Source organism: Battus philenor, unplaced genomic scaffold, assembly GCF_028537555.1.
Source record: "Battus philenor isolate CCGP_79_NKW_IND1 unplaced genomic scaffold, ilBatPhil1.0.hap1 SCAF_21, whole genome shotgun sequence".
Lineage (NCBI taxonomy): Eukaryota > Metazoa > Arthropoda > Insecta > Lepidoptera > Papilionidae > Battus > Battus philenor.
In genome coordinates, this window is record NW_027181684.1 from 10,296,638 (window position 1) to 10,319,828 (window position 23,191).

The following is a 23,191-nucleotide window of genomic DNA, read 5'->3' on the forward strand; positions in this document are numbered from 1 at the left end:
ACAGCGTCTCTTTTAACAAAGTTTCCTCTATCTACCGTACAGGTGGACATTCTGCACTTGCCAGTCCGCGGTCTCTTCTCATCTGTTCTGCGTACTATGTTGTCTGCCTTCTTTGGTTTGTTCACGTATCCCTTCATTCAAATTAGCTAACCTATGTAATCATACAACTTACTGTGTTGACTTATATTCTTATCATGAATGTTACAATCATAAAGTTTGATAGTTCGAATAAAGAGTAAAATTAGATCAGTCTCCCTTTTAAACACTGTTGACAGCCAAATGATTTAGCGAATGCGGAATCGTAAGAATGGTTTTGTTTTGTTCATTCAAATGATTTTGACATTGAGTTTATTACTTCCCAGTTTGAAAGGATACGTAGGATCATTTGCAATGGGTCAATCCCTTCCTTGTTTTATACAAGGACAATGTCACGTATGGAAAAGTTTTTTTTTGCATCCTGGTTTTGATGAAGGCAAGTGGATATAGTCTATGTAATATACAGGATGATTAGTTAAAGATGTTAAAGCTTTAGCAGCTGAATGTATACCTCATTTATAAATAATCTATGGTACACCCTCTCAAAATAACGTTATGACATGATAATAAGTAAAATTATTTTAAAAATTCATAGTACTACAAAATAAAATTAATTATTGTTCACTATCTGTCAATTCAAACTGTACTTCTAGTTATTGGCCAGTCGCATTGCAATAAGAAAAATAATATAACATATTTCAAAGTGGTTACTTTATATAGATTGATTAGAAATAGATGTAAAAACTTTGAAGCTTGAAAATGAGCTATGTATTCACCAGTTTAAAGCTTTTATATCTATATCTAATCACTTGTATATTCATCGCATATGTAAATAAATATTTTTTGAGATATACAAAAAATGTAACTTGATTATAATGTTTGTGTAGTATATGCGTTTGTGTGTGTGCGACTTTGAACGCAAGCAATGTAAGCGGGTTAAGCGAATCGGTTGCAGATGTTGAAGTGATTTGATTGAATAAAACCCGCGCCCGCCGCCCAGCTAGATGCTTAATCAAAAGATGGACTGCACCCCAGCAACGCGGCGTGCACTTCCAGACATACTTGAGTGGATATATCGTACGTGAGTGTGCGCGCGTGAGAGGGGATTATTAATTTATTTATTTATTTATCGGAATCACATTATGTACAGTTTCGTTAAAAATAACTATTTTATTGACATGTTTCGATAACACATTGACTTGTCTCACAGCCATCGAAATAATTCTTTTTTTAACGGCATCGCCTAAAAACTATCACACGGCAGGAATCTTTCATAGGATCTTTTTTACAAACTAATACAGTGATCCTAAAGTAAAATGAACTTGTTTATAAAATGTAAATATTCAATATATTCTTAAAAAATAATTTCTTTCCTTTCAAAGTCGTTTCCGTTTGATAAAATGCACTTTTGCCAACATTTTTTCCAGATCGCGGAATCGTCGGAAAAGCCTTTTTCCGGTATAGCCTTCAAGACCCTTCTTCGATTTGGTTTTTATCTTTTCAATTGTATTAAAACAGCGTTCTCGTAATGGTCTTCTGAGTAAGCTGAATAGGCGAATACGATTGTTATTGACGCTTTTTCCAAAAAAAAAAAATTAATGACATTCGCACCAATGAAGTCTTGACGGGCGTTTTTAGACTGAAAACGACTACGACGCGGCCTGAACTGCAAGGGACAAGTGGAGTTCACGTACAATTGTGTTTGAATTTGAGTTTATTAAGTAACTTGAGAACGCCATCGCCAACCCAACCGCAAACGCAAACCCAACCGTCTGTCCTAAAATACCGCATGTTCGTCTTAATAATCACGCCGTCCCTTGTCTCACCGCTTACATAACCTACACTGCGACTATCTCTTCTACGCATTACAGTATTATACCATAGCAATTCGTTTATCTGCCGTATTATTTTTCTAGTGAATATTTGTAGTAGTTAAATAAAAATTGCTTAACAAATGTTTGAGAATGCGATTGAGATTTAGCTTTTTGTTCCCCTAATTTTTTTGGTTGTCCAACTAGTGTAATTTAAACTAAGCCTTTATATGTTTTATATAACTTAATGATGAAATTGGTTTTCCTTATTTCTAACCACCTATAATTACAAAAAAAAACATTAAAATCTGAACAGCTGAATCGACAATTTCGGTTGTGGCGCTAGAATATACATTGTACATTTAAATAGTGTTTATATAAATACTGTTTTTACAATAACTTCAGCTAATTTTATAATAGCAATTGTGTATTGCAGATTCCAGAGTAATGCAGGAGAAGACAATTGCAGTAAGAAGAATGCCAATAGCCTACTTTTACCCCTTCAGCTTATGGCCTATGCCGAGGTATCCTTCCAGAGGTAAAGCATTTGATTCTGTAGCGTTTCAGCCGAAGTCCGACGACGTCTGTCAGTCAACAAGACAATTGTTTTGGCGCCGCTCGGGATCTGCGGCTTTGCAAGCGGTCGATAAAAAATGTTTTTTCAAGTGGGCGCTGCAATACTATAGGAAATATTTATTAATTATTTCAGATTATCTGTAAGGCACAGGGACCTCTTGTGTACGTCATGAAAAAACAATTTGATAGAGACTAGAGTCATAAAGCTACGAGGGTTCCAAACCCGCTTTGATCTTAGAAGATCCCACAACATGCTGAGATTCATTTTTAAGATTTACTATCAAACTTGCTGTGTCCTGCAACTTTGTCAGCGTAGAATTTAACAAAAGATACTTTAGTTAGCGTTTCTTTTCATTTTTATTTTAATTATGTTACATAAATTTTTATGTCAGCCAACTCAAAACTACAACATTCGTTCACTGTTTTCGTTTCTATTTAAATCAGAATGAACTGTCTTATTTGAAATTTATGGAAATTACGGTGGCGCCATCTGTCGGAAATTTGTCATACTAACTTAGAAACCGTCGTAGGTTCATGCACAACAACTTTTCTTAAGATGATTACATGATCAAATGCATAGTTTACAACTGTATAAAGGACATAGAGACAAGCATTCATTTTTAAATATATTGATAAAAATCTTTAACACTATAATAGGATATTTATAAATTTTTCGTCAATATACTTCTTAAATTGTTCAAATGATAATTTAAGGACATTATATGAACGTGTATTATAATATAATACACATTTGCCCACATAAAGACTTTTGTATGACGAAAGTATTTACATTTTATTAAGTTATTATCACGTTCGTTGTGGGATAATAGTTATTTTTATGGATATTTTTATCGAGAGTTTGGCTTTTAATTTGAGGATCGCATAATACTTTTTTTTTTATTTACAGATACGAAATATAATTGAAAAGATTTCCCGCGCAATGTGATACTATAACAGTTAATTTCATAGTTCAACATCATGGCTTTTGGCCATATTAAAAATTTTATTTTAACTATAACCACAGTAAATTTTTAATCAAATATGTTTTTTGTTACAGATAGAGAAGAAATCATGGAGAAGCACAGAAGAAGTTTAGAATCATACGAATTTAAGCATAATAAAAGATAATGGTTTTATTTTTATTTCTTTATACGTAATAACATTTACAGGAATACTATAATATTGGTCAAATTGATTTGACTTTTACAAATTTCTTGTAGAATCTTATTATGACTTTCATAGTTTTTTTGTTATTTTGGTTGTTTTAAATTTATTGTAATTAGGTTAGACTTTTGCTAAAAATGAAATTGGCATTATTTTTTTAAGGGATATAAACTTTTTTTAAAAACTTTATGTCGTTTTTGTTCATAGCAATATAATTGATGTAACAGACGCCTTTATATTCAGTAGTTTATATTCAATATATATAGCAAACATTTTAACACAAGAGAAAACAATGTAATTATTAATAATAATTATTAATAAAAAAGTAACAATATTTAGAATGCTAAATATATACTTGAGTTAAATAGCTTTTTGAGAGTTATTAATTAAACAAAATGCTTAAAAATAGTTTGTGCAAAAAGTATTAATGTGATTAGTTTATGTTTCTTTACGTCGCCTTAAGAGATAGTATTTTTAAAATTCGAATTACTACATATTAAATACTGTTATTATACTCGCAGATGTACTGCCAGAAGTTATTGACCTATAGCATATCACAATGATCATTTTATATAGGGTGATTAGAAACAGGTGGAAAGCTTTAAAGATTTTTGCTGGCAAATGTGCTCACTATCCGTTACTAAATAGTCGGAGTAAAACATCACTGTCCCATAAAGTAACCGTTTATGAAGCAATAATTAGAAAAAAGCTGTAAAAACAGGTTTTACATACGCAAACCCGTGCTTCGCGCATACAAATCTGCGTGACATTCAGTCTTCAAGTCATACAAAACTGATTTATGGTCAGGGTAACGGGCGCGCCGTGGTACGCGCGCTAAAAGGTCTGCACGTATACTTGAAACTACGAACGATCGCCCAGTTCTTAAAACGGGCATAGATCCATCACTTTGACTCTTCCAGTCAATATATAAACTCGTTGATTGTAGGTACCTGCAAAACAATTACACGACACAGATGCCGCGCCGTTCTGAAACAGAGACATGTGATTGAGTTTCCGGACGATGCGAAGACCTTAAGACAGTCAACATACAAAATATTTCAAAGCTGTTCGAAAATCGACCGGTCACGTCGGAATCGAGATTGGCTCATGTCATTCCAGATAGAAGCGTCGCTGGAGTTTCTTCCGCCATTTCTTCTCCCATCGCTAATGCTTTCCGAAGTCGTAGTATTGTGAGTTAAGTAATGGTATTGGTAATGGCAACTGGAATGCTAATGCAGGTTATTGTAGACGAGTGACAGTCTAAGCCGCCGTCTCCTTATGGGAGCCCTGAAGCCTAATCCTTCCTGAGGCCTTCCAATTTGGTGAAACTATAGTATGTATCGGCTCGATGTCCCCTAATAGTCTACAAGCATCGCTACCTTAAAGGAGGTTTTAAGCTAAGCGCTTTCAGTCCTATAACCTCGTACCTTCTTGATGCAACAAATTATGAGTAGTGTATATCTAATATAATTAAATAAGCATTTACTACGTCTCATTTTTCACTCTGAAGGTATATTGATGGTGATTAACAATTGCAGGCCGTGAGTTTGATTTTTGACTAAACTGGAAGAAAACTATGATATAAATTTTGTGTGTACGGCTAAAATAGGTATTAATAATGGCCAAAATATTTTAATATAGATAAGATAAAACCTTACGCAAACAACACCTTTAGCGCAACATTTGTCAGTGGTCAATATTTAAGGTATACATAGTAGAAGATAGAATAGAAGAAGAGAGATGTTTTAACTGTAATCGACATAGTTGATAGTCGTTCGCAAGTATTACACTTAAAGTTAGCTAGCGACATCTGTTAATCGGTAATAGCAACTCTATGGTTGCGTTGAATACATATTCAATAAACAATACTACCATAGTTTTAAATTGATTAAAAATTGAGACAATATTAATATAACCAAATATAAAATCAGTAGGAATTGTAAAGTTTTTTTTGTTAAACCATAATTGAATTATTGCACCAGTCCTGGATCCTGCATGAAATCTGCATTAAAGCAAATTTATATCAGCTAGCGACATCTATTGATGAATAGAACGCTTACAGACTACCTAGTTTTGGACTTCGCCGCTGCAAACAGAAGCGCTTCAGTCGACAAAGAAACTTATTGATTTCGCCTGCACTCAGCATCACAAATCTTGCAGGGCGAGGTACCGTATCTAAGGGATTGTAAACAAGTTGATAAATTAAAATTGTGAAAATTTCAGAATGAAGCTAGAATTATTTTGGATAGTTTTAATTTACATCCGTAGCTGCATTGGTGAGTTTTTTTTTAATTTTCCTATTTCCCTTGTCTTAAATAATTTTTATACCATGACTTTCTCTCAGAATTTTTGTCTAGTTTTAATATAGTAGAAAGAATGTGTATTAAATCATATTTGACAAAAATACTGTTTTTATTTTGAATGCAGTATGCGTTATATATTATTATATGAGACGTCATAAGTTTTTGTTAGTATTTATTTAAATAAAGTATAATAAAAGATAAATAATTCCCGTATTTAAGGAATTTTGTTTGTTTGATTTTTATGTATCGGTAGCCTTCACATGGTTTACATAAAAAGTCAAAATTTAGAATAATAAAATATAACCATTTGATTAATGACAAAGGAATTTGTATTTAGACACTACAATATTAAATAATCATATGTAATAAATAATAATAAATCGAGATTTTTATAAAGAAAATGTATACATTTACAAAGAATATGTAGCTATATAATGGGTGTAGTAGTAATAGGTATAATAGTAAACATAAAATTTGTTATTTATTTAATGACATTATTATATCGCTAATGTACTTTATTTGTAAAATTTCCAGGTGTTAAACTACTGGAGGCGAATCCAGATGTAAAAAGGCTATACGATGACCTGCTAAGTAATTATAACCGCTTGATTCGACCTGTAACGAATGTAAGCGACATCCTTACGGTGAGGCTGGGACTGAAGCTGTCGCAGCTGATGGAGGTGAACTTGAAGAATCAGGTTATGACAACCAACTTATGGGTGGAACAGGCAAGTTATACCTTGATGCTTAAAATTGTTATAGTCATAAATAAATAACTAAGTACAGGATGGGCCCATAATTTGACGGATTGTAAAACTTAGAAAAAAAAGTACAAAGTTAAGAAAAGAAAAAATATTTATGAAACAGTACACGCATGGGAATTTCTTTTTTATAAATGACGTGACTGAGGTGCCATGTAAACGTACGCCTTCCCCGAAGATGGACCGTCAATTCGTGGAAATTCGCTTCGCAAATGTACTATAAATGATGTAAACAAAAACTCTATGTATAGAGAACTTTAGGAATAAAGTAGTTTTATTGTTTTCAGCCGATGGATGCCTCCTGCAAGGCGTAGTCTTCTCCCAAAGATCACTTATTTTAGAGAAGACTACGCCTTGGTCGCGTCTTTCGGTCTTGTGCTGCCCGCATCTAGCGAGTTCCAGCGACCTTAATTATGTCGTCGGTGCATCTAGGGGCTTACCTTCGTCGCGTTTAAACAGTTGTCTATCATAAATAAAATGAAACTATAGCGTGCGAAATAAACCGCATGATTACTCCATACGGAATGCTTGTATTTACAAAATAACATGGTTATTTATACACCTTTGGGAATGATATCACGAAAAGTTCCCACTGTTGAGTTTGAGCGGTTCTTTGTGGTCACTTTAGTCAATGTCATTGTTACGTTAAAGGTCGTAGCCGTGAGGCATATGTCCACTACTCAACATCCTATTGCTTAATTGACAAGAAATGTTGTCAAATTGTGCTATTTGCCCTCAAGATTTCTAATTATATCGTTACTGCTACAAGATAAATAGTTTCATATTTTAATATTTATTTTGTAAAGCGTAAGTAATACTGACTTAATTTTGTAATTAAAATTAAAATATGTCATTTTAGAAATGGTTCGATTATAAGCTACAGTGGAATCCCGAGGATTACGGCGGCGTGGAGATGCTTTACGTACCTTCGGAACACATTTGGCTGCCTGATATAGTTCTTTATAATAACTGGGACGGAAATTACGAAGTGAGTAATTGCCTTGAGTGATAAGACAACATATTGTACTTTTTTTACTTAATAATTACTAAAAAAATTACTTTCTGTTACATGTGTAAAGAATATTAGATTTAATTAATTTTTATACTCGATATGAAGTTAAGAAAAAAAATATGTCGGAGAAATAGTTTCACAAGTGTTGACATCACCAAAAAGTTTTCATTAGTTTTGTGAATTGTTTTAAATAAAGAAAAACATTTTTAAATGATAAAACACACTTGCAATACAACACGATTTGGAGTTCTTGCTTGGAATCTTCTTGTATTCGAGTAACAGCCTATCAAATTATTGAGAAATTTTATCTAAAATCTAAAATTCTATCATTGCTATCGCTGCATCGTAATTTATGCTAATTGTTCCTAATTTTTAATAATTTATGTTTCTAACCTAAAATAACTAATTTCCAACAACTGTACGAAGAAGTCATGACAATAAACGTAAAATTGTAACAATAAGGAAATTCTTAAAATACTAACTAGGAAAACTAATATTTGTGCCTCTGTGTGTCTCGCCACGTATTTTAGCTACACACAATTTTATATACTTTTGTATCTTCATATTAAATATTCAAAAGTCAATTTTTGTACAGATTCGATCGGCATAGTAAAGTTTTTGATATCTCTATTCAATATCATTTCGGAATCTATCTCTGGACATACGTAGGTCTTCTCAATATCTCTCATATAAACTACGTAAATACCTACAACGTATAGTAAGTTGTAGTATGGGTAGCGTTAACATCTGAATTATGTATACCACATTTTAATTCTACCTCCTTTTCGTTTTCGACTTGAAGTTGGTATTTCGTGTGTCATTTTAGGTGACTCTAATGACAAAGGCAACGTTGAAATACACCGGCGAGGTGAACTGGAAGCCACCAGCTATTTACAAGTCGTCATGCGAGATCAACGTCGAGTATTTCCCATTTGATGAACAGACATGCTTCATGAAGTTCGGGTCTTGGACTTATAATGGAGCCCAGGTAAAATATGCATCAGAATTTTAAATAACTTCCCTGAAGACTTCTGAAATTATCGGAAATATCATTCATCGAGAAAAGTAATATTTACAATTCGTACCAAATTAACTATAATTGTATCTCCTTATTAACTATTATTTATATTTCTAAGAGATATGTACAAGATTTAAGTCTATTTAATATTTTATTATCATTATAATCATTTCGACCGTAAAGCGTTACCTATTGGACATAGGCCTCCCCCATATTCCAATAAAATCCGTGGAAAGCGGCTTTGTTTGTGGACGTCCCACACTGCCTTATGGTCTCAGACCCAAGAGGCTATTTGTCCTGCCTACTATCTTTATATATATATTATAGTAGGCAGGACCTACTATCTTTACCTACCTACTTTTATTACTTTAACTTACCAATCTACTCTGTAATGTAGTTTTGTCTTTGTAACTTTCGTTCGTTTATAGATTTTCTCATTCATGATTTGATCTCATAGACAAATGCTGGCTTAGCACTATCAATGTCACGTAGAGCGATTGTAAGCTTGCCAATATCGCGTGAAGTGAGAAACCACGTTCAAATCAACACTGGCACATCGGTATATATCAAACTATGATTACGTATGACAAATAATTATTGATGATTTATTAAAATATATAATAAACAAGCTGAACCAAATCAGAACGTTAAAATAGATTAAGAGAATTTTTAAACAGTAACATCCAAAAAAGTAAGAAAAAAATCGGATATATTAAAAAAGGGATCGAACGCTAATGTCTGTAGCATTTAGTTCCGTATATTTAAAAAGATAGATTATAGACAATAGTGAACGATAAATATTAAAATATTGTTGTATCATGTCGCAGGTGGATTTAAAACACATGGACCAATCTCCTGGCAGCAGTCTCGTTCATGTGGGTATTGATTTAAGTGAATTTTACTTGTCAGTGGAGTGGGACATTCTAGAAGTTCCCGCTACAAGAAACGAAGAATATTACCCTTGCTGTCCTGAACCGTTCTCCGGTAGGTACCATTATATGGTTTAAACATAAAACTAGATATTATTTATGAGTTATATGGAAGCAAACTTCTGGGTCAGAAAGGTGTCTAGTGGTGATCGCGTGTCGGTAGACGCAGCGTGGGTAAGAGTCCTACTAAGTGGACCAACAGGCAGTTCCACATCGGTCAAAGTGACGATGTTTGGGGGAGGCCTTGCAGTGGGCGTCTATCAGCTGTCGTATATGAATTAAAATTTCCTAGTGTTTTTAAATTTAGATTCAGAACTTTATACAGCATATTTAAATAACCAAGTGTAGTAAAATTCAAAGAAAATTTAAAGAAAAAACGTCACAATTAGTTTTCATCTAGATTGGTATTTTAGGAATTCGTTGATTCTTCGTACAGTATCGATACATGTATAAAAGCTATAGAATATAGTATTCACTGCTTAAAAGTCGTCTAAAATAGATAAGGGATACAAATGTATGCAAAGTGTAGATTCATCATTTTTAATTGAGGTCTGAAAACATTTTCTGGCCTTTATTAAAGAGCTTACTCTCAGAGATAAGTGTTACATATACATATGTAAATATTAATGAATATTATTAACGAATAAAAGAAATTTATCGATGTACACGAATCGGTGTACATTTAAGTTACCAATAAAAAAATTAACCGTTTTATATCTTTCTGTAGTCTCAACGAAATTAGTAACATTTTAGTGGACAATGTTGTATGTACAATTTTGCTTGTAGTACCTCGGAATTATCTTGAGAAAATTTCAAAAGTCGATTAAACAAAAATTCGTTAAAAAATTCCGAATAAATATAAGAATTTTTTAAAAAAAAAAATGGTAAATTTATTACTTTAATTACTGTTATACGAATAGAGAAAAAGATAACAAAAAAGAACCCACTGAATTTGTTGTAGGTTATTTTTAAATTAGGACGTGGGTGGAAGCCCTGTAGTTTTCAATTTGAAGGATATCATTATGGAAGAAACGAATGCCTTTCTTATACTGAGTACATCACCCAGGTAATAAAATGATGTGAATCAAAAATAGAAAAAAAATTAAACTTTCTACTACAACGTTGAATCGACACGGTCAGATGCTTAGCATAATTCTGAATGTTCAAGGCTGATCCTGGTATTTTGAAGAACCTCGTATGAGAGTAAAATAAAACCAATATTCATTATTTCATACATTTGGCCATTTTTTGTTTCAGACATAACATTCAAATTAACGATGCGAAGAAAGACCCTTTTTTATACGGTCAACCTTATCATTCCCTGCGTTGGGCTTACGTTCCTAACCGTTCTTGTATTTTACTTGCCCTCCGATTCCGGCGAAAAGGTAAAATGTTTAATTCCAACGTGAGTATAGTTGTAAGTATGAATAAATTGAGTGTTGCGTTGAAACTTTTCCGCCGATGAATTGTATATAATTGTGTGTTGTGAATTTTTAACTGTTGGCGACACTGATTTTTAATCTATGCTTTTTAAATTTAGAACATGTCTTTCGGCATCATTTAATTAGAATTCTCTGACCGATATAGATAATTTCGACACATTTTAACGGACGTATTAATCCTTCGTTAAGTGTTTAATTCCTTTCTGTACAAAAATGTATAAAAAACTGGGTCTATATAGCAATAAAGTCGTTTTCAATTTCATTTAATCATGTATCTAATAACAACAATACATAGGGTGATTGATAATAAGCGTAAAAGATTTAAAGTACTGAATAAATAGTTCATTTGCAGACAATTAATGTATGGTGCACCACATTTGAAAATAAATAACTCTATTATAATATAGTATGAAAAAGTGCTTTCAAATTTCGGATTACTGCATATTCAAATTAATTATTTTTACTACCTGCCCCTGCAGATTTTGTGCTGCCAGATGTTATTGGCCTATCACATTTCTAAAAAAAACTAATTATATGCGAATAAATTTATCACCCCTTTCAAAGCCTTTACACCAATAACTAATGACCTTGTATATTTTTACAACTTAGTTTCTTTCGCGTTATGGTTCGCGGACTATTCTGTTTTCGCGATCTCATTTCGATGAAGCTGTGACTAGAAAGATTGAGATAGAGAGAGAGAGAGAGAGAAAATATAACTAATTTGGTTATGTAAAAAAATTCTTTTGGCAATTAATGAATATGATGTCATTTCGCGTATTCAATATTATGTGTTAATTACCTTATGATTATATAATGATTTATTTTATTTACTTAAGATTTACTAATTGTCGACTTACTTTATTTAAAAATATGATAATTACAATTAAATGACAAGTCAAAGTGTCTTTTCACACGGGTAATTAAAGAATCAGTGTTGCCTGCAGGAAAATCTTATCCAAGGGCATGCTCATTTCCATCCTTCAATCCGCATAACCACCCATATTCCATTCGCCAAATGCCACGTCCGTTACAAGTGTTAGTCTTTTTTGATTCATTGGCTGTTGTGGTTGTGGTAGTGCCATCAAAATTATTTTGCCCATCATTAACTTTTGTCTTTCCACGAGAAACTGATAAACCAAATAAAATTCCAAATTATAAACTTCAGTTAACGTTAAGATAAATCTAATCATTGTATAAGATCAGACTTATATTCAGTAATATAATGATTCAGTAATACATTATCAGCAATGCAAATGCAATCATTAAATCAATTCTATAAAAGTATTATTCTTTGCAATGTTATTTAAATTTAATACATGTTTATTATTTGCAATATGTCTGACGCTTCGCAGGAGCAAAAATTTAAGTAACATAAGGTTGCTACAGCAAAGGTAACCGGAATCAATTTAAAAATGTTTTAAAAATAAAAAAATATAACAGATATCGTCCAAAATTTTTTGTATTATTATTTACCTAATATTTTTAAAATTTACACTATGTTATGAAATTGGCTTCGCGTTTAAAGCATGTGTTACTTTTATTTCTTTATTTATTATATATTGCTTTATCTATTTTATTAGAAATTCGTAATCAGAGATGAAATTATTTCTACTAATAAATCCATTTAAGATAACTTCGTTCATAAACAGTTGAATAAATATAATCACACAGTATAAATGTAAAACTAATTCTAAAATTAAACGCGATAATTGAAAAAGATTTCATCTCTGTTATAGAATTACTAATGCTTTAAAAATTAAATCTGAATAAAAAATTTAAAATAATCTAAATCAAATTTTATTAATTCGTCTACTCTCAAATTGGTGCCTGTTAAACAATGGTCAAAAAGATATTTAAATTATTTTAAAGCTCCAAAGAGTATTCAAAATTGGAACTAAACTGGAATAATAGTACGCGATGGAAATTGCGACGTGGAATAACGGTCGCCATTTTGAAGGCGCTGTAACAATGAGTGGAAAGACAACTGCGAATTAACAGTAGCGTGTAACTCAAAAAGGACTTCTCTCCCTTAGATTTCGCTCTGCATCTCCATCCTGGTGTCCCTCACTGTGTTCTTCCTTGGTCTGGCGGAGATTATACCGCCAACGTCCCTGGCGATTCCCTTGCTTGGGAAATATCTGCTATTCACGATGATACTCGTCTCGCTCAGCGTATGGGTGACTGTTTGCATAGTAAACGTCCATTTCAGGTAATCCTTATGTATCTTTTTCTTTTTCGTAGATATCATTAAGCATCTCGATACTGGTATCACTGACTGTGTTCTTCCTGTTGATGGCCGAGATTATACCGCCGACATCGCTGGCGATACCTTTGTTAGGGAAGTATTTGCTGTTCACAATGATATTGGTGTCCTTAAGTGTGTGGATGACGGTGTTGGTACTTAACGTGCATTTTAGGTGAGTGAGGTTTATTTATTTTAGTTGCAACGTTTTCCTTATTTTACTTTACCCCTTTTATTCCTTTTTATTTTTTGAGTTATATTAATTTTTGAATTAAATTTAAAAATATCAAATTTATTTTGTCCTAAACACACTTTTATAATTTATTTACCTTACGTATTAAGTTCTTTTTGCTCGTGCATGTCCATAACTTTGTAAATAATATAAAGAAGTTTCCCTTGCAGAAATAATTAAATTGAATTAGTTTCGACACACGATTGGATGGATAATACAGTTTTAATAACACACTTTCGTTTTGGTAGCGCCCAATCGACAATAGTTATTATATTAAAAACACTAAAAAAACAAATCCACTTGCATGGTTTGAATAGGGTTCCTGCAAATCTTTAGTGATTAGTTAATAATTATCGACCAATAATATTTAAATAAAGAACAGTAAATAAAGGACGTCTTAATCAAAGTAGTATTTTTGAGGTTTATACAGACAAAAACATAATTGTCAATCAACTCAATTTAGTTTTTGATATTAATGTTGTGATTTGCTGATTATTATAAATTGGAAGGCTAGATTGAAAATACGAAGTTTATACGCAGATAACACTCTCTTTAACGAGATATTTTATTTTTTGTTAACGTGATTAATGTTAGAGATATTTGTACATAAACATAGATTGATCAGAATATTCAAAATGAACGTTTAAAAAAAAACATGACTTTGAATTTTCCTCTCAAAAAGTTTATATATATTTTAACGTACTAGATACGTCAAAGCTTAGACACGTATGTTTTATATAATATCCAAAAAAGCAAGAATAAAAATAAAGAAATTTATATGTCAAGTTTCAATTTTTTTTGCAACTTTTTAGTTGAAATTATGTTTATGTCGTATGACCTGTAATTTATTAGCCGTATATTAAAAAAAAAAATGTACATAATTTTTAATATTTATAGTGGCAATCACGTATTTTACAACTTGTACCTAAATCCAGACATAGTTTATGAATGTATCTTTTTCTCTCGACAATTATGAGACCTCGATCTTTGTTGTTATTATTACATTCTTATAAATAAAATAATACTAAAGTTTCAACTTCGTCTATACTAATTGCGTATAGGGTGCTAATTAAAATAGATTTATAGTACTTGTAAACTTCTTATTAAATAGTCTAAAGAAATATTATTATGAAAACAAACACAGTTACGTCAAAAACAGATGAACCAAATATTTTGCATTAATCTCCAGGCTACGAGCGCCTGTTTAAACTCATTTGATGTTCTAACACACAAATAATAATTTTAAGAGCTTACGTATTATAAAGATTCCTTCATATACAGGTTGCTTGGTTTCCAATCATTCTGTATAAAGTTATCACTCTAAAATATGTTACATTAATATATTTTTTGTTTTATATTGCGATAGACCAAAAACTTCAGGCAGTACAAAGTTTGCAAATATAGATTATTACTTAAATGATGATATTTCGTTACGTTATTATTTCGGAAATAATTTGATTTTTGAATAGTGTTTACCAAATATTTAAAGCTTTTACACGTATTACCTATCACCCTGTACACGTGTTTTTAAGACAAAACGAAAAATTGCCTAGAAAAGTAGTTCAGTGATGGAAAAATTCTAATATTCTTTCGTTAATTAACATTGGGCTAGAGATATCAGCTATTTAAAATTAATATGGTTAGATTATTTAACTGCAATAACTTAAAACTAAAATGTTAAAGTAGATGTTTTAACAAGAGTAACTTATAGAGAAACTGGCATTGTGATATATATAATAATTGATATATTACAAATGTTACCACAGTACTATATATTCGAAATCTCAGTAGCCGAAGCTACATACACCGCCAAAGATCGGCACAGATGATGTAACATGTGTGATAATTATTCCAAAAAGGGTCGTAAATCTTTTGTAGTGACAGATACGCAAGGAGTAGATAATTTTTCGTCGTCATTTCAGCCCATAGACGTCCACTACAAGGCATAGGCTGCCCCCAAAGATATCTAGTAGGTATAACATAAAAGTCGCGCATGGCAGACGGGTTGGGCATCGCAGTGTAGTATTATATAGTACGCATAGGACGCTGATGCCCATCCAATGGATACATATTTGTGAGCAGCAGCAACCCTGTATAATAAATGCTGAAAGTGTGATTTATAAAGTTATATCAGTGGAATCAAACTCGCTAGTTTTATTATTACTTATTTCCGTAGGAGTCGATAAATATATAACCAAAGTTAATAATATTTCTGTCGGAGGTATAGCGTCTGTACTGTTTTGTTAAAAATAAAATTATTTGTTGACTATAACATAAAGGTATGTTGTAGTCAACAAACATTTTTTAGAAAAAAGAAAAGGATCAATATAGCCACTTCCGCACATGCAGTGGTAGTCGTGCAACAAAGTGCACAGCCCGCCAGCCCGCTGATAAATGCGTATGCGGCAAACAATGCGAATTACACAACTGCCACTGTAAAATCACTCAACACGTGTTTCACCCATCCACGGGGCATCTTTAGGAGTTACGTTACACCGATTAGTGCCAAACACAGAGTTGACTTATGCGGTTGTCCGAATTTTTCAAACGACTTTTCTGACTTTTCTTACATTATTATAATGTTATCTATTATTTCAGAAATCATAGGTTTTTGCATACAAAGTACCATAAATTAATTGTCAGTAATTGAGATATAAATATAACCATCAAAGCTTTTACTCTTTTAACCAGTTATCTTGTATAAAGATCGATGTTAAACCATAAAATTTTAATTGATTAAAGTAACGAATAAAGTCTTTAAATTTATTACAGGTTTAATTTCAAATATACCGTCTTCCTTCCATCCGAAACACGTTCCGATGGAAAATGTAATAACTTTTCACTATCTATATTAACGGGGTATTAATTCTCTTTGACAAATGTTCGCCGGCTTTCCATTGTCCGTGCTATAAAAGTAAATGTTCTGCACTCGGTAATTGGCTTGTAGGCCCCTTTATTACGGAGAATACCTTTCCGTTCAATGAATATTTATGCTATCGAAAAAATGTAACGTAAGTTTTTATTTGGGGAAATGTTGGAAATATGATAAGGATTCGTTATACTAAAATGTAAAAAGTTTTTCTAGAGAGAGCGTTGGTCGTTATATCTCTACGAGATTTAATAAGGAATCAGGAGATCATCAGACGTTAGATTTGCAAGTTCAGGCAGCAGTGATTGGGGTATAGCCAGCAGAATAAGCAGGACAATGGTTCATTTGTCCTGAGGGCTTTTTCTACGAAAACATATTCGACTGAATGAGAGGAATGAGGAGATCCACAGACGAATGAGAAACCAACACAGTCTAGTAGATTGGCAAGTTAATGTAGCAGTGAATAGCGCCCAGAACAACTGCTGGATCTTAAAGATCTGAAATGGATACCAGGGACATGCAAACGCAGCGTTGGTCTTCCGTCCACAAGGTAGACAGAGGACCTCGTTCAGGTCGTTGGAAGGCATTGGTTGAAGGCTGCTTTCAACCAGTCACATATATGTCTAGCAGATGACGTCCTCTCACTGAAATAATGATAATAATGGATATAGTGGTTTTTGCTGGATAGTCCTAGTAAAGAACAGATACTAGCGATCGCAGGTTGCGGGTTCAATTCTCGAGATATAACTTTATATGATTCACACATAGGGCATTAATTGTATAGGATTGCCACTGCTCACAAACAAGTTACAAAAAACAGTGCTAACAGCGTCCTCTGTGTCGCCTGCCAAGAGTGGTAATTGGTATATCTTCCCATAGAAACCTTTAAGAGAGGCCTATGTCTTGCAGTAGTGTCTATGGGTTGAAACAACGATATTTTGATGTTAGATTCCTTAAAGGCATTCTAATTTGGAACCTTTCTAAAGGTTATTGACGTAAATAAGTCGCATCATTTCGATTTATGGGCGCCGTAAATAGTGAAAATAATAGAATAACTCAGCCTCTGACGTAGGTACATTACTTTTACAATATCCTGTGTGGATACAGTAGGAGTAGCGTTATTTTTAGCTGAACGATCTGCATGTATTGAGTAAGGTAATTTAGGTTACTGTTTTTGATAATATACAAAAAAAAATAAACTAATAGGAGTATGTTTATGTGACTTTGTGCGTGTGCACGCGTTTGTTTGTGACTTGGTGTGCATGCGCGTGTGTGATTTTGTGTGTGTGTGTGTGTGTGTGAGTGTATATATATATATTTATGTGCGCGCGCGCGCGTGTGTGTGTGTGTGTTTGTGTTCATGTGTGTGCTATATATACGTACCCGGAATACGTGTATCAATTATTAAATCAATAATCGTTTTAATTGTATTTAATGCATACTACTAACTATCAATTATGTTTAATTAATTGATTTAGTTCGGTGGTGCTTAAACATAGTCCTGTTAATTACGTATTGATGGAGGTTAAACCTTAATGGACTGACACTAATCTGAAATCGTTTATGTAATGTAGAATTTACAATGCAACTTACATTTGAAATTTAAAAAAAAAAAACTAGTATTTATTAATACACGTAATCGTCATCGTCATTTTCAGCCACAGGATATCCATTTCTGGACATAGGTGGTCCTTGTAGATTTATAATAGGACCAGTTAGAAGCCGTATGAATTCAGGACCTTCCACCATATGGGTGGGTATACTACGTTGTGCTTGCTAGTACGTTTTCTCCACTCCATAATCTGAAGGTTCAAGTTGTCACCTGTTCTGCGATATATACGGTCTACCCTCTGCCACTTCTATTTGCCAATCAGCTGGGCTGTTTGTTATACTGCTAGACATGTGCCTTTCTTATAGGTTTTCAATATGTGCGGTTGGTAGAAGCCTAGATGCAGTGTTTTCGGACGACCTTAACAACCTCTGTCTACTTTATGGGTGGGCGTCCTAAGCTGCGCATGATAGTCTGTGGTCTCCAGTCCAGATCCTCAAGGCCGATTGGTGATCTCTACAACACGTTAAAAGATCTGCCAGCTGTCAGTTGGGCTTTATCTGTTACTTTCACTTGTCTTTAAATTTCCTCACTAATTAAATTTCGTGGAGAAATCCCAAGTTTAGTCGCGGCTTGTTGAGAGACTGTCATCCTGCTAATAAAAACCCAAAGTAATATATATATATCAATCATTTACTATTATAAATCAATATTTATTAATCATTTACTATTTCGATTCACTTAAGACAATCAAATTTGTTTAGTCTTATAAGAAGCTGTAAATGTTAATCTTGTTATTTATTACCCGGATGAAATAACGATGCACGAGGCTTTCTTAGCCAAAAAGTTGTAACCTATACAAATTTTTGGTTATGTATAAAAAAAAAATAATGTAATTACTTTAAAAAGCTATAATCAATCGACCAACAAAGTTATTAAATTGATGTAAAATTTTCTACTTCATTGGCGCGAAATAATATTGGCCGCAGTAGTGTGTCCTCACCCTATACCCCTGCACAAATAGCCGCGGCATAAATTACGGAGTTTCATTGTTAAAATGTCGTTATTGTAATAGAACTTTGCGGTTTGAGTTATAGCTATAATAGCAATTAGCACTGCTATAATATGTCGCTTAAAATTTAACGCTAACGTTATTTGAATATGCAGTTTGCGTACATCTCCGACCAGCTTTGCATGCGAGTGTTTTGAATAACTGGAATAATTACAATGGTGATTTACAATGCAGGGTTTGCGATGCGTTGTCAACAGTGTTTTCGTATCATTGTAATTGTATTTTATCGATACATTTATAACACTTTAAAGTTGAAAGACCAACAGGACATTCACTTGTTTATTTATTTGTGTTATTATGAACATAAGATTATTTACAGTGACCAAAATGAGAAAAACAGAGAAGAGAAAAGATCCCAATTTGATAGAAACTAGAATCAGATTGAGAATCTCTATAATTGTATACTTTAACGTAAAGCTACGCAGGTTACAAACGCGCTCTGATTTGAGAAAAAACCAACAAACTCAGACGGGTTTTTTGGGCAGCTTTCTATTTTCCTTTTAAGGTTATTAAGACAGCTATCTTAAAATTAGAGAAGCGGACATTATCTTTTTAACTACCTTTTAGTAGTGTAAAAAAAAGGAGGAAGGTTTCTTCTGTAAAAACCTTTTCTAACTCATTAGAAAAATCTATTTTACGGCTAAGGAGCAGTTTGTAAACACATGATTTTTTCAAAAACGGACGGGATGTGAACTTATAATATTCATAGTTTTGTCATATTAGGTTATTGTAGATCATGATTTTGTAATTAAAAATCTTGTTACGAATATAGCGTATAACATGTCATGAGATTGACGACTCTTTTTAAAACGTAATTATTTTGTGAAGATATTGATGCGAAATATATATTCGCTATAATTTCGTAGTTTGAGCCTAAGAATGTCTACAGTAAGGCCTTTCCCAAAGATATCTATGGGGGAATATACCATAATCGCCACGCTTGGTAGGCGAGTTGAAGATCGTGTTGTGGAAGCTTGTTTGTGAGCATTAGAAATCCTATATAGTTAATACACAAAATGTGAGTTATATACGACTGTATCCTGAGAATCGTACTGGCGACCTATCATCGTAAGTCTCAGTCCTTTACCACTGGGATGCATTTGCCATGTTTGCATGAGTGGAATGCAATTAATTGGAGTGGAAGTCAATTTTATTAATTAAATCAATTTGTACAGTTTTATTACTTACTTCATTTTGCTGTCCGATCTTATGACGAAACTGATTTTAATGATTATTTTTTGATATAGCTATAACATATTTATTTGGATATATCTATAAAGAAGTCTCACGGAGTTTTCTTTACTTTTGCGCAAAGTATGAAAAGATTAAAATTTATTTGTGAAACATTCCTAATGAAGTTAACAGTATTACATATATAGGGAAATAAATACATTTTTACATTTATCGCAATTTCCATAACAGACAATCATAATGCGGCTAGCTTTCAAACAATATTAGAATCGTTATGAATAATTGATAATTTGGAAATAGAGACGAAACGAATTGGAAGATTGACGTAAAGGAAAAGGAAGATTTATTAATAGTATTTAAAAGTAGTAGTAAGTATATGTATAATATTATGTATGAATATATTATACTTAAAACAGGAGCGGACTAAACTGTACAAACACAAATGGTCGGGATTTGCGGTAATAATTATTTAGTCCCGTAGTTCAACATTTGCGCGGCGCGATTTGATTATGTAAATTACATTTCAGTATTGGAAATTTAATTGTAAACGGAAGTAGGCTTTGCATACCAAACTTATTTGATTAGTGTGTTTTATCAAAGAAGGCTGGGAAGTCATACGACTGCAGAACGTCCACTGTTGGGCAAGCAGCGAGCACCTAGCTCGTTCAAGCCTAAAAGGTTGATGTTACGCTACATTTTCCGGTTCATGGTCTCCAGTCCAGTAACTTAATGTTCTAGCGGCCATTTACCTTTTTAAAGCCTTCGGTGCAAGACACTTCCAAAGGCTCCTATTGATAATATATAGGAAGGCATATTTCCAGCAGTGTACATACTAGGGCTTAAATCATGATGATGGTAACCTTGTTTTTGAGATCCATGTCAATTTCTTTACTTATCGAAAAATCGATTTACAGGACAAAACCTTGCAACGTCTGTTGTCAATAATAGTTTAAGCAGAGTTGACCTTATGCCTAGATTCAGGGTATCTCTCTTCACTCATACAATGTGCGGGGAGTATCCCTGAAGTTTAAAAAAAAATGATAGTACGAGTAGTCATAGGAAATCAAGTGTTTTTATCGTATATCTTCACATATTGCTACAATTACACTAAACAAGTAGGGACATATACTCGTACAATACACGCGTAAGTTCAGTAATTTTACAGGCTACGGTGTCGTTTTTACCGGAACTCAGTAATGTGTATACATTACAGCTTAGCGGCATGTATAAAAATGGCAGTATCCCAAGTAAATTTTTGAAAAAAAAATTTACTCCCAGTAAATTCATAGTTAGCACGAGATCGTCTACGCTTTTAATTAATACTCTGATTTACGACGAACATCTAGAATAGGTGTTATTAATTTTTAATTTATCATTGTTGGATCACGAGTACTTTCCTCCGAAATAGACACTCCACGCATTCATCACCAGTATAAATGTGTACGTAAATGTAACATATTTTGTTAATATTGTTAAAACTCTGGGGGCCTAACTGCGGCAATGCACTTAGAGATTGTAATTCCACTGATGACTGGTCTTACAATTGCTATTTTAGAATGATATTCGTTACATAAGCCAATTCTATAAATTAGACTAACAATGCGATATTTCCCATACTAGTTTTAACTTCACTTATAGTAAAACAATACATGTCTCTGAATTGTTATTTAATAAATTTTAAAAAGCTATTTTAACAAATAGTTGTAAAAAATTGTAATACAGTGTGAAGGATTTTAAATGATAACAAAGAATTGAAATTAATTGTTCTGTTATATTGACAGTATAAAAATGACTTAAAGAAAGATCGTTTGAGCTAGTATGTGGGCTTTTCGCCAACCAGGGCCAATTTGGAATCCTACAGGCTTCTTTATTATCATCTAATAATTAAAAAAATATTGATATTGAAGCTTGGGAGTCATCGTTGCACCTCCTAGACTCCTACTGCAAGGTATAGGTTTCCTCCAAAGACATCTATAGAAGGATCTACCATAATCGCCACGTTTGGCGGGCGATTTTGAGATAGCAGTTTGATATTATAGTACATAGAGGACGCTGTTGTCCATCCTCCTTGTTTGTGAGCAGTATCAATCATATATAATCCATTCACAAAATGTAAATTATATAAGATTGAATCCAGGGAATCGTATCTGCGAACTATGATCGCAAGACCCGGTTATTGACCGCTAGGCTATCACTGCTCTTGGCAAAGCTAGGGAGTGAATTGCTGTGATTATAACATGTTTATAAAAGTGACAACATTAAAAGGTATGTCAGAGTTCTCCTCAGATTGCGTTGCTTAAAGCTGCGTATTTTTATGAAGGACATATAGGGGAACTCAATGTAATTTTTGTTTCTATTAGATTGAGTTTTAATGGCATTCTTTTCATAATGTACAGAAATTATCACTGATCGAAAGTGGGTAGTAAATTAATGAATAAATATATCAAAAAGTCTCAATTCATTTATGATTTACAATACATGTGTTAATTTTTAATTGGCTACCAGGTGAAATATTATCTTATCGGCTAAGGAATAGTGATCGTGGTATACGAGTTTGATCTCTGTAGTGGAAGATTTAACTTACAATATCATAGATACTGTAAGCGAAGAAAAATATCGAATGGTAACCGATAAACAATTAAACCTGGAGGTTTGCTATAGACCAAAATATACCATCTGGTTTCTTATTTATAACGAATGCAACTAGGTCACCATCAACGCACACAATGTCGCCGTGGATGAAGAAGCTGTTCCTCCAGCTGATGCCGAAGCTCCTTATGATGAGAAGAACTAAGTACTCCCTGCCAGATTACGATGATACCTTCGTGTCGAATGGCTACACTAATGAGTTGGAGATGAGGTGAGTGATGTTCTGCCATTTAAAGAACTCGTCTTACAGTTGTATAAAATTTTAATAAGTTTAAAATTACGATTAAAGAATTTATATATATATATATATATATATATATATATATATATATATA

At 32.9% G+C, this 23,191-nt stretch overlaps 1 protein-coding gene across 2 annotated transcripts in view; it reads left to right on the top strand.

The window, feature by feature from the left end:
* nAChRbeta2 (nicotinic acetylcholine receptor beta2) overlaps nucleotides 1-23,191 on the top strand; it is a 41,350-nt gene that overhangs the window by 12,101 nt on the left and 6,058 nt on the right. The window contains exons 2-9 of one of the 2 annotated variants that reach the window (XM_068766359.1): nucleotides 2,284-2,385; nucleotides 6,425-6,618; nucleotides 7,511-7,639; nucleotides 8,490-8,651; nucleotides 9,509-9,665; nucleotides 10,868-10,995; nucleotides 13,086-13,261; nucleotides 22,915-23,067. In XM_068766359.1, coding sequence (XP_068622460.1) covers nucleotides 2,284-2,385; nucleotides 6,425-6,618; nucleotides 7,511-7,639; nucleotides 8,490-8,651; nucleotides 9,509-9,665; nucleotides 10,868-10,995; nucleotides 13,086-13,261; nucleotides 22,915-23,067 — 1,201 coding nt within the window. Of the gene's footprint in view, nucleotides 1-2,283; nucleotides 2,386-5,811; nucleotides 5,864-6,424; nucleotides 6,619-7,510; nucleotides 7,640-8,489; nucleotides 8,652-9,508; nucleotides 9,666-10,867; nucleotides 10,996-13,085; nucleotides 13,262-22,914; nucleotides 23,068-23,191 lie in introns of those variants that run through there. The other variant, XM_068766360.1, reaches the window with a different exon arrangement.